General features: G+C 47.1%; 1 protein-coding gene across 6 annotated transcripts in view; it reads right to left on the bottom strand.

The window, feature by feature from the left end:
* Window positions 1–12,790, bottom strand: part of NRP2 (neuropilin 2) — an 88,124-nt gene that overhangs the window by 58,886 nt on the left and 16,448 nt on the right. For all 6 annotated transcript variants that reach the window (XM_065670128.1, XM_065670126.1, XM_065670129.1 and 3 more), the window contains exon 3: window positions 366–547. In XM_065670128.1, the coding sequence (XP_065526200.1) occupies window positions 366–547 (182 nt within the window). The remainder of the gene's footprint in view (window positions 1–365; window positions 548–12,790) is intronic.

The raw sequence follows: 12,790 nt of genomic DNA on the forward strand, positions 1-12,790 counted from the left end.
GGGGGGCTCCATGAGCTCCTAATAGAGGGACAATCCCCTCTTAGCCCTAACAAGCTCCACACATGCCAGAGAGAAAAGATTAATGTTTCAAGTCCTTGAATACAAGAAATTATTTAAGGAGGAACTCTGCTTTTGATGCCACACTGTGATCCAAAAATGCACTATCATGCGCCACTAACATCTTCACCTTCTTAGAAATGCGATGCAACAGACTTGTCTAAAAAACAAACAAACAAACAAAAATAGCCCTTTATCTCTGGAGAATATGCTAAAAATCATACTGAAAAGGTGACCAAAGACATCTCCTTGTGAAGATCATCGTGGCAAACGGTGCCTGAGAGGCAGGCACTGACTCAGACACTCACCTGTCTTGTAGATCTCGTAGCGCAGGGAGAAGCCGGCACCTTGCCGTGCATAGTCAGAGGTGAACTTGATATAGAGAGAAGGACCAGAAGAGATAATGGTAGGAGGTGCTATGTTCCCACAGTGCTTGCCCAGCAGGTCTGCTGCTTCACTGTCCCCGTCTCGGATCTCAATGTAGTCGTACCTGTGGAGGCAGGTGAAATGGCAGTGAAACCATCTGTCAGGAAGACCCTTCAGGATGCCAGGAAGAAACAAAACCCACTTCTTTGTGTCTGTATGTGTCACAGACCATCTTCCAGACAGCTACCTGGGACTCTGTCATTCACACCACACCTCCCTCCGCCAATGTTCTCCCCTCTTTTGTCTGTCTGGCTACAGTTAAGTCCTCACATCATGAATTTATGGCACCCACATGACTTTAACGTCAGAGCCAACATGCAAAATTTAGGTCACAATTTACCTCCATTTCCACAAGACTCCCTCAGCATGGGAGAAGCACAGATACAACTCTCCTTGGGCTGCTCTCCTTCCCTTACCTCTCTCCGTAAGTGTCATTGTGCTACTTAGCACAGCTCAGTTTATTCCACTCTCCAGGCAGGATTTGGCCAAGCACACACCAAGCATTAAACAAATAGTCAACGTTCAATCCATGTCAGTGGGTAGCTATTTTGTGCACTGTCTGACACGACACTGGTCCTTTAATAAGCATGGCCAGTGCCTGCCCTTAGCACTTGCACAGCAATACTGAACCTCTGCTGTTAAGTGCTAATAAAGATCCTCTGTGGATGAGAAGTGGTGTGTAAGAGCTGGGTAACCACATTCACTATCCTTGTGCACCCTGTAACCGCAGCCTGCCTTCGCTAAACCCTACCTGGAAATGTCCCACTTGCCCACTGGCATGGCTCCTGAGCATCTGAATGGTCTGCGGGAGGAATGCGCTGCCTCCTGGTGCAGAGATAAAAGCTTGTCGCAAAGTCTGGCTAAAAGGCAAAACTCCCACAGATTCCTTCCTATTTTCTAGGCCATGACTGGTGGCAAGGTAGTACCAGGCTCCATGTGCTGCGAAGGAACAGCTTTTACGTGAACATCTTGTTCTTCGGCTTCTTTCTAGCACCCCCACTCTCCCTCCCCTCTTCTCCTCTCTCTGGCCAGCACACTGCTATTTACAGAAACTGCCCATCTCTCTTCAACTGTTTATTTGCTGTGTATCAACCTGTTTGAACAACATGCTACAGCTCCTCTCATGGGGCCAGGGAGGGAAAAAGCACTTCCAGGCTGCCAGGAATCCGCCTTTTTCTTTGTCACAAGATCTCCTGTTTGAGAATGGAGGGCTGAAAGGAGAAATAGCTTGCTGGATACAGAATAATCCTCATGTGACTCATTCCTGCTCTGCGAAGCACACATGGGCAGGCAACAGCCTCAAAACAAACTCAGAGGGACTCAGTGTGCTCCTCCATAAAGGAAGATGGCCCGGACAGCTTTCGTTTCACTCCTTTCTGGGACTAAATCAGGCTGAGAGCCAGCAGAAAAATGCCTGCAGATAAAATCCTGTCTATGCCAGACGAAGCACTCAGCTAGCTGCAATCACCCAGCCTTTAACTTCATTACACTCAATTGGCTTGGCCAAGGTGAAATCCAAACGGTCTTAAGAAGAGGCACTCACACAGGAAAAGCACTTGCTTAATTGAAGGGTGGACACACTGCAATGTAAATGAAGATCTGTTCCCTATGCTCTCTCCTCACCTTGTGACCCCTTATTACCCTGACACCATCCAGCAGCACCCTGTGTGACCCCACTAATGTCCATCATGTGTGGCTTGATCCCACCATTTCCCCAGGGAAAAGGAACATAGAAGGCAGTGTTAGTGCTTCTTATGAGTAGAACTTTTTCCTCCCTGTTTTTCTGTCTGTTTAAAGTAGTGCTGAGCAAACAGCAGGGACATTTTGTTCTTTAAATAACTAGTTGCTCTCAGCTTGCTTGCAGCCCTTCCACATCCAAAGTACACATCTGTGCTGCAGGACTACTGGCTACTAATGAGATTGTGAATATATGGCAAAAAATTAATTTGGTGAAACATGAATGTTGGCAAAACACAGTTAATGGAGTAGACTGTAAAAGCTGCTATTTGCATGGCACAGGGAGAGTTTAGCTGCATCCCAGAGAATCACATCTGTTTGTGTCCTCATGGGGTTATAACTCGCCAACACAGTACATGATTTCAACTACTTGACTGTAATGATCACAGCTTCTGCGGTAGCCAACACACCAAACATCCTAGTGCTGGCCACATGGCTCCTCAAACCACCCAGTGCTGTAGGAGACCTGGCAATTTCAGAAGCAAATTCTGGACCAAGAAATATTTGCTTATTGAATGGGTGAATAACTTCCAATAATACATACAATTTGGGAATATTACAATCTGCTCATGGGCAATCTGCAAATGGAAAATTAAAAGAATGAATCTAGTAAGTAAATCATCAGGAAATATTTGCCTCTGAATTAAACCCTCTTTGGCTTCATCCAAGCATCTAACTGAGCTTTCTCCTACTGAAGCTAATCCTTAATAAATCAAACGTTACAAACAACTAAAAAAAGCCCCTAGGAGAAGTTCGGGGAATCTTTCTTGGCAAATGTAGAATGAATAAAAATGCATAAGGGTTTTCTTCCCTAGTTAAAAAATCTTGGCCCAAGCCCTCTGCTCCTCATGAGGCAAAACTCCTTTTCTTCAGATCATATAAACAGCGTGAATTGGGAGAGCATTACACCCAGGAGATACGAGCAGGAGCACCTACTTCCTCTCCAACAAAGCAATTAAGCTTTAGGCTTTCAAAATGAAACACCAAAGACGTCCGGTCCAAACCATGAAACTTTCAAACTTCAGCAAGAACATTGGCTAATCCCCACCACAGACTCTTTTGGCATCATGTGCTTTAATCACGTCCATGCTTTGGCCCACAATCAAACAAGCTGATAAGCCCTATTCTCCTCACATTGGGTCACCAGCCATGTTAAAATCTAGTCTGGCCAGACCTTTGCTTCTTTGCTTCCAGACCTAACCTTAAGCATGGTTTCCAGACTTTTTTCTTCCCATGTGAAAAACAGGAAGAAAAATTGGAAGGAAGAAAACCCAACCCTGGGGATGTTTTCTACTCTGTTTCATTTCCAGATAATTACAGACTAGGGCACAGCTGGGTGGGACACATTTATGCAGAGATGGTGTCCAAACTTTCCTGACCAGTGCACAGCAATTTGCATTTCACTCATATAACCAAATCCATTGTTTCAGTCAAGGAGCACCAACATCCTTGTAAGCTGACCTCTCTGGTGTTACCTCCACTGGGCAAGCCGCCATCTCCAAGCACATTTCATAGCCACTTCTCCCCATCCAGGCATTGCCCCAATAAGCCAACCCTAAATACGTGAGGACAGGGTGCAGCATCCGTAGCCCACAAGGATAGTCAACGGATTAACCAACTCTTCTTGCAGGGAAGGTGACCGCAGTTGGCTGCTCCCCCAGCAGCAAGATATTTTCAGCTGCTGCTTGAGTGGGAAAGCCAGCCAGTTGGTTTGAAACCACCTCAAATAGAGGTTTCCAACAGGGAGTTTTAAGGCAGGGAGGCAAAGCTGGAGTGCTTTTAACTGCCCAGACAATGTGCATGTGTGGCGGGGCCAGGGGGGAGGTTGAGAAAGGAGGGAAATGCATTGCTCAGACACTCTCCTTGGAGCTGTTTAACAGAATTAAACAGAAAACATACAATGCTTACAAATATTGCTGCGTTTTTATTAAGGATTTTTAGTAGAAAGTGCTTTGCTGATGCTAAGAGAGCTTTTATAAACTAATTATAAAGCACTTCTAATGCCTGTATTACTCATGCTTGCTTGCTTGCTTTTTCCTCCACTCAACCCTCACTGCTTCCCAGTCCTTCCTTTTTCTCTATTCTCCCTAAGTCACTTTGCTGCTGGCTCTCCAAACAAGTCTGCAAGGCACAATAAAGGCAAACAAGACCCAGCTGCAATAATTATGAGAAGACCTCCACCTTTTCAGTCCTTTTCTGTTGTGAAATTGCTAATCTACTCCCTGGCCATTGAGCTGTGCTCCACCAGCACAGACCTCCCAGCTACCCACTCAGCCACTGCTGAGCTCCAGAAATGCTATGACCCACCTGAGAAGCAGCATCAGAAAGCCTACAGCTCCTCTTCTGAGGCACACAACTCAGTACAAAGCAGTTTTGGGACTCATACTGCTCCAGACATAATCAACAAACCTATTGCCCCTCAGCCCCAGGTCCTAAGAGATGCTGATTTCTTCTCCACTGTAATATGCTTCAAGGTTGTTACATGGACGTTAGCTTAGGATGGAGAGAAATACAAACAATACATTTTTTATATGTTCACAGGCATAATGTGAGTCCTCCCAGTACATAAACTTGTGCGAGCCTGGTTTCAAAGCCCAAGGAGGGCTGGCTCCCCAAACCACGCTCTGACCTGTCTGGCAGCTTTCTCTGTCTCTTCCTACAGCTATAATTTGAAGTGAGTGAGGGCTCACATTCAGCTAAGCCCAGTTTCCAGTGCTTGCGAGGGCCAGAGAGAGTCACAAGGCTCTAACCTGAACTTCCCCAGTGTTTAATTTGGAGCTATTATTCATAGGCATTTTCCATGGGGCTCATGACCGCACCTGGCAAACAGCAATGATGGAGATGCTCACGAGACTGTGTGAGGTAGGAGGGCAGAGAGGAGCAGTGCCTGGCCTAAGGTCAGGCAGGAAGTTTGCAGCACAGCCAAGAACGGGACCCAGCCTTGATTAGACAGATTATATTATACTGGAAGAGGCTGGCCTAGACGGACAGCGAGACAAATAGGCACTGACTGTGCGCCAAACACCCTAAATTTGGGAATGCCCAGTGTTGACCTGAGTCTTTGAGACCCCGGGTCTGCTTGAACCATATGTCATGGTGTCTTGAACAGGAAGGGAAACTGCAATTCAAGTGAAATTGAGCAGGCGTTAATATTCTGCAGGTAGCTGGAAGAAGGCACGGGGAGCCTGCTTAGCCACAACAGCAGCTAGCAAATGCAACTGTTCCCTTTCAAGGCGTGGTAGGTGGTTTGTTTCTCAGAGGTTGTTATAAAAAGCATGTGGGTTTTTTTTTAAACGTCCTCCAAGAAAAGGCTGTTTCTTAGAAATCAAATAGCAGCTGCAGGATAGAGATGGTTAAGAAATGGTGAACTAGCAGCTCTGTGCTTGTTCTGCAGTCAAGGAGTGGCTAGAATTAATGTCCATTCCATGCTAGCTGCCTTAGTCAATTTTTCTGTGTCACCACCCATCTTCATGCTCTTTCATGTGCCATCTTCAAACCAAATCCTTATTTCATGGGTAGTTGGGAAAGACAAGAAAGGTTTTCTGTGATGTTTATACAATCTTGAGCCACTGCAGGACATACCCTTCAAAGGTTAAACTGCAGAAGCTACTGGGGACTTTTGGATGATTTTTTTAATAGCAGAGGCAAGCAGCACTGTTGCCTGATGAAGCAAGAGCAATGAAGTTTGATCTTAGCTGCCAGCCCTTAATCAGAGTAATTAATTATAAATACAGCAGATGAATTGGATACTCCTTTGACTTGAACTGGTTTTACACATGTGTAACTCATCATTTTAAGGGTAATCACTCTTAATTTATCCTGGGGTGAGAGGAGAATCTGTCCTCATAGACGCAGATCCTCATATACATTTGTCTACAGACCTACAAAAACTTGTGTTATATCTAACTTCAGCCAACTAAATATCTTCTGCTCTCAGTGGAAGCAAATTCCTCACACCCAGCTTGGGATGGGATCAATTGTTCTTCTGCACTGATGACAGAGGTAGTTTAAATCACTCCTGCTGACTGGACCTGGACTTTGGGAGGCTGAATATTGGAGAGGTGAACCTGGTCTCACTTGGTAGCTTGTGGGGCCATTTTTACCAATGCCGAAGGCAAAAGATGCTCACAGAGTAAGCAGAGCTTGCCTTTGTTCTGCCCTGATGGAAATAACTGCCCCTGGCAACAGCAGAGAGAAACAGGCTATCATTGCTCTGAATCTGAAGGGATTTCACTGGATATCAGTGACTAAAATGACCAAAATCCAGTAGCAGCAGGGGAAGAGCCAGGCCTGAGGGTGCAGGGAGCATAGCTACTTGGGATTTCTCGGAAATTTGTTTTGAATTGGTTGCCTCCAATTACATCTTGTGTAATCACAGCATTGTGGGGTTTTGTAATCATTCCACTGTGTTTTGGAATATTTACTTATCTCCTCAAAAATCTGACCAGAATTTCTGAGAAATGAGGAAAATCCAGTCATACAGTCAAAAAAAAAAAAAAAAAAAAAAAAAAAGAACAAAACCAAAAAAAATAAAAAGAAGAAAAAGGAAAAAAAGGGAGACAGGGAGGGAGAAAAAATAACCCTAACAGATTGGAGAAGTTCTTCCAAAATGCCTTGAAGACAAAAAAATGGAAACTACAAATAGCCTCTATTTATACTCCTTGGGTTGTTTTCACCCCCGTACAGGCACCACTGAGGGGAAGAGTCTTTCAGCAGTTACAGGTAACTGGAGAGGGGCAGCAATAAAGGTAGCCAACTGCTCCTGTAGCAAGTTCTGATTCAGGAGGGAATTTCAGCTCCTAGCATGCTGCTGCCCCCCCCGAGACGGGAGAGCAAAGGCTCCCCCATGCTTTGCCATTCATCCTCAGGCTGCCTTCTTCAAGCTGTGTTGCCAGATCGCTGCGGAAAGGCGCGTTGGAGTAGAGAAGTGCTCTCATCTGGGGCATGTCTGGAAAACCGTTCGTTACATAAGAAAACAAGATGTGCTAATGTGCACTTTAGGGGTTTTCTGCAGGCTGTTGTTCAGGAGGTACACATGGCTGTTTAATTTTATTCCTGTCTCCAAAACCATCTCTATAAATTCCTCACCTTTCTATCTTTAGCTACAGGGGTCTTTTGTTGCAAGATGTCTTTGTTACTCCTTGGGGGAAAAAGTCATGGCAAAACCAGGAATAAAATATATAAAGCGTGTTAAGAATAAGCCCCCTTTCCATGGCATTCTGCCTTCTGTCGCTGCTCTATGGAAACTGAAGCAACTCACAACCCTTTCATACCCCAAAATGCAGGACACTTGAGAAAATGCATTTGCACTTCTTTCCTTCTGCTACAATCCATCTGTGGGAAAAATTGGACTCCGGTTTCTATGTCATTTTACTGTCACCACTCACAGGCACTTGATCACTAACAGAAAGCAAAAAAAAATATAATAAAAGATAACAACCACAAGAGGAAATTTACTGCCAAAAAGCAGCAGAGTGGGCAGAAGGCAGGGGGCAAATGATCACTTTGCTGCTTTGCAGTGGGGGAAACAGGCTCCCATTGCCTGACGGGATCCGGTGCCCAACAGCTCAAGCAATAGATGGAGACCAGTTTGGGCCAGGCTGGCTGAAGGTCTAGGGACTGACTGGCAGGATGATAAGGAATAGGGAATGCTCACATGCTCTGCTGTGCCAGACCTGTGAAGAACACCCTCCATGGAGCCACAGTGAGTGACATCCCATCGCACCTTGCTGGCACAGTATCACTCATGGCCTTAGACATAATATGCGGTGAAGAAAGAAAGAGCTGGTAATCACTGGGATCAGATAGGAGCTTTGCAGCTTGGCTTCCCACATATCACTCACTTGCACTGGGTTTTTTCAGCACAAAACCAAAATAAACACCTCATTAAGCACCAATTGTATAAATGAGGTTGCAAGAACAGAGCCCTGACCAGCCCACCGTGCTCCTGGCTGTCTACATCCCTTGTTAATGATGGATGTCACTTCAGGACCAGCCCACCACAGGACGGCTTTCTGACCCCACAGTTTCTCAGACACAGCCTGTTCACAGCCCAGCTCCTGCCTTAGCTGATGCACAAATAGGCGAAGCTTTGCAGCCAAGCCTGGCCTGCAGCCTCTGCTATTTGGGCACTTCCACAACAACCCAACCATGCCAGCTTGTAATACGAGCGGTTCCTGGGACAAACAGCACACAAAACCTGCCTGATCCCTCCTTGGATATATCTCCTACCTGTGCCCTTCTCCCCTCAAAATATGGGTACTTGCAGCTCATCAGCCACCTGAATCAAGCCTCGCCAAAGGTCTGAGCACAATCAATGCCTGGATGAGGGCAAGCGCTGTGCCATGCACACATCACACCTTGCTGCATGCTCACAGCAGCAGCGGTCTCCCACTCAGGTCTCAGAGGCAGCAGTATCTACCTGGGTGTGTGGGAGGAATTAGCCACTTGCAGGGGCTGGTTGGTACCCTTGAGGTGAGCTCAGCTCTGCCTGGGACAGCAGGTTGGAGGGGCAGGCATGCCAAGACGGAAGAGGGAGACAGAGACAATGCAGCAGGGTGCTGCGTGAGGCTGGTTGGTACCTTTTCTCCTTCATGTGCTCTGGAACGTTAAGGAACAGGGGGGTGGGAGTGTCCCTGTTTCTCCCACAAACAAGGGCCCTGCCATTGCTTTGTTCAGGGAGATTTTCTTTGAAGCAACCCTTTGTGTCACCCTCTCGCTCAGCCGTGGCAGTGCGTCTGCTTTGTCCTGCCAGCTCAGCCATGGAGTGTTTACAAGCCTCCCTTAGCCTTCCAGGCTGTGGTTCAGCTCCATTGACACTGAAGGCAACAGACTCCTCTCTAGGCGTGTGATGAATCAATTACTTCCTCTGACACTCTATTACTATAGCCCTCACATCTCCAGATTGAAGATGAAAAAACAGGCTGGAAAGGGGACAGGGAAGGGGAGAGGTCTCCTGAGGTCTCCTTCAATTGAGTTGTTGGACATCTGAAGAAATCCCCATCTGCCATATTTAAAGACACAGAAAGATGTTTTGCTCCTGAACTGCAGAAAACTCAGAGGGTTTTCACAAAAGAAAACTGAAGAAATCAAATGGGTCAAAAAACTTGAACACGACGCAGTGACCAGAGATCAATGGTAAGCCAATCCCCTCTGCTGATGGAGATCCCAGACCTTGTTCCTGCTCATGATTATCAGCCAAACATCAGCATTACCAAAGGCACATCATGGGAGAGCCAGGCGTTGCACCTTCCCTTTTCACTGCAAAATAACAATGTAAATGAAACCTCACAGCAACGCTCACAAAAGAGGAAGGAAGCTGAGCACATGCCTCAAACTCTCGTGCTGCTGGGGGTTGGGGGGGGTCCTACTTCTTGTTGGACATCCGTCAACAACCCCAGCTCCAAGGGTTCCCTGGAGGTTTCTAATACACTGAGCACTTCCTGTGCAAACACCCTGCACGTGGCACAGCATCAGCAGGCACGGGGCTGAGCGCAGTGGCTCTCCCACCACCAGTGACTGCCGACTGTCTCAGCAAAGGGGGACCCCCCTCAAAGAACAGGGGTGCGCCCTTCCTCACATCAATCGCAATGTCTTCTGTATCTCTGGAAGAAGTGACATTTGGGGCAGCCACAGCACACACACAGAGCAGCCATCCTGCCAGCTTCTGTGCCATTTGTAACAGCACACTAATACCTCCATGTCTGACCCACTGCTACTTTAAAACCACCATCACTACTGGACTGTGATTGCTCAGCAACACTGTACATAGCTCCCAAGAATTCCTTGGGATTCGGGGGTGGAAACCCAACAAAACCCCACAGCTTACTCACTCTTTCTAATGATCTACTGATCTACTCACTAAGCCAGCATAAGGCAGGCTTTCTATGGTGTGTTTGAACTGCTATATCAAAGACAGTCGCTTAAAATATCCTAGCTGTGATTAGTGGACCATGACTGCTATTAACTCATATGGAATTCCAGGATCACCAGACTGTGGTTTGCAACGTATTATTACATTGACATTCAATGGTGGTGTGCAGACGCTTGATTTAAAGAAAACGGAGAACCAAGTGTCAGACTTAAAACTAACCTCCCCCAATTCTTCCATATGAGCTCTCTGCTGAGCTCTGGCCAAGAGCAACCAGAGATTTCTTCTGTTTTCAGTCTGCTCTTAGCAGTCTGTTCTTTTTATTTTGCATTCATATTTAATTGCAGAATTCACACCCAGCCAGAAAAGGCTGGGAACTAGTCATCGTCTGCGGTGCTCTGAACTGCTCCTGTGTGATGCTGCTACGCAGCAGCCTTTGCAGGGGAGCGTGCAATGCACTGTTGCTATCTAGACTGAGCTTTGTGCCTGCAGATACCCAGGTGTTCTCTTCTTTATAAGGCAGGGAATTTAAAGTGATTTGCCAAAGCAGGACCAGTAAATCACTAACAAGGAAGGGAGAGAACCCAAATCTCACAGCTCCCAGACCCGATCTTGCTGGTGAGTCTGCCACTCCCCCATTACAGCCTGACAATAGGGATGATATCCATTAAAAAGGCTGTGTGTAGCTAAGGCAAACAGTTGCTCATTAAAAGCCTAAATCAGTTCCTATGGAAATCAAGGTAAAACCTCCTGCTGCCTTTGCTGTGCTGTGAGTCTGATCCTTAACAAAAAAATGGTGGGTTTTTTTAAATATCCTTCTGGCACCTTCTAACTCCTGCATCCAGACAATGAACCTGTGACATGGAGAGCACTGCTAGCCCCACCATGTGATGCAAAAAAAGTGACCAAGACTCGTAACTCCACAGGCATTTAGGCTCCTGAGACTCAGCTGTTTGGGATGAGTCTCTGTGAATGGTGTCATTGATCTCACCCAGTGAGCCAGAGAACTATTGCAAAGACAGCCAAGGACCGTGGGCTTCTCGCTGACAGCATGAGTATCTCAGCACTGTGGCTGTTCCAGCGGAACTGCTCTACTAGTGTGCTATGGCATTTGCACTAAGCAGGGTCAGCAAAGATGCAAGAGCCTTAGAGTAGGAGCGTGGCTTGCACTGCGCACTCACAAAAGGCACATCTGGCCCTTTCAGCAAGACCCCGAACTCAGTCGGTCACCAGAGCCAGCCCTCTGCTCGCTCCATCCCCAGGCCCTGCTCCCTCCCTCGCTGGCCAGAGAGGCTGAGTAAGAAGCTAGCAGGAAGAAGGGGGAGAGGTCTCTATCTCTAGTGCTATTGTTCCCAGTGTCACCAGCTGGCCCTTAGTTTGTCATAATTCCAACAGGAAACAAGGTGCAAAACCAGATCCAGCTCCTATGCACCGGATGTTGGTGACCTGGCGGGACACAGGAGACCCCACGAGAGTGCCTTTGGGGCCATCACCTTCAGCAGAGCCTGGACCTTGTCTGTCCCTCCCAGGAGAGGCTCCAGCACCATGAAGCACAGCTGCAGAGCAAAAGGAGCTCTCTCAGCAGTGTGGATGTGCAGCAGAGATGTGAAGAACCCCGAGTTGTTAACTCATGCACTGGTCTAACGCCACCAAAGCTAACCCATTCACTGATGTTTCATTTTGGAAAATGACCTGGTCTTGACAGGAATTATGAACCATACAACGGATGCTGCATGGAGTTAAAAAACAGTGGAAGCTCACTTGAAGACAAGCTGAGCTGCAGTATCATGTTACCCAGACTGAATTATTTCCTGTACGTTAGAAATGTTACTTCTGGCTACCCATGCCACAAATGTATGAGCAAGCAAATGCCTTCCTTAACAACTCATCTTTGACTTCCTCTCTCTGCAAAGTTAATGCTCCACTCTCCCAGCGTTGCAGGAGATGCAGTCACTTCCCCTTGTGTCCCAGCAAAGAACCAAAGAACCCCCCCAAGCCCTGGTGTTCTGTAGTGCTCCAAACGTATTTCTCATTTCAAGCATTCTCGCAATCTCAAGATGAACTGCATTGTTTCTAAAATGTTTACTAATGAGCTAATTATGCATACTTTTCAAAGCATTTACTAATTAGATGTCCATAATTGCTGCTGTGTCTACTCTTAACCCTTGCTGACAGGAGGACAGCTTCTTGCAGTATTGTGCTTGTTTGAGGGAGGTGGTCGAGAGAGCCAAGCTGAATACTGCAGCCACCAGCTGCCTGCCTGTGGGCACTGGGGCTGGCTACCGCTCCCCCAGCTGCCCAAGCAAGGGACTTGGGCCAGTGTCTCTGCTGCTCTCTAGGAAGGATGCTTTGTTCTAGTGCCCAGCTTCCTGGAAGCACAGGAGATGGCCACGCTGCCATAAGAGGTCTTCACTGGCTAGCCAAGCCCATGTGCTTCATCCTTTGTACTGTGGCCTAGGAACACCAGTATGCTCCTGCCAGCATTCCCTGGCAGGCAGTGCTCTGCAAGATGGGCACTGGAAGCATGGTGTATTCCCTTGCCAAACCTTGGTCCTCTCTGTCCTTCAGGCTGGAAGCAGGGACATCTCCTGCCATACCTTCCTGGTACCCAGCACGCAGCAGGATGCTGAACTTGGTTCAACTCTCTTAGCACCACTGTGGCACTTTTGAGGTCACAGCGACAACTGCATAATTTCCTCA

Source organism: Lathamus discolor, chromosome 3 (genome assembly GCF_037157495.1).
Source record: "Lathamus discolor isolate bLatDis1 chromosome 3, bLatDis1.hap1, whole genome shotgun sequence".
Taxonomy (NCBI): domain Eukaryota; kingdom Metazoa; phylum Chordata; class Aves; order Psittaciformes; family Psittacidae; genus Lathamus; species Lathamus discolor.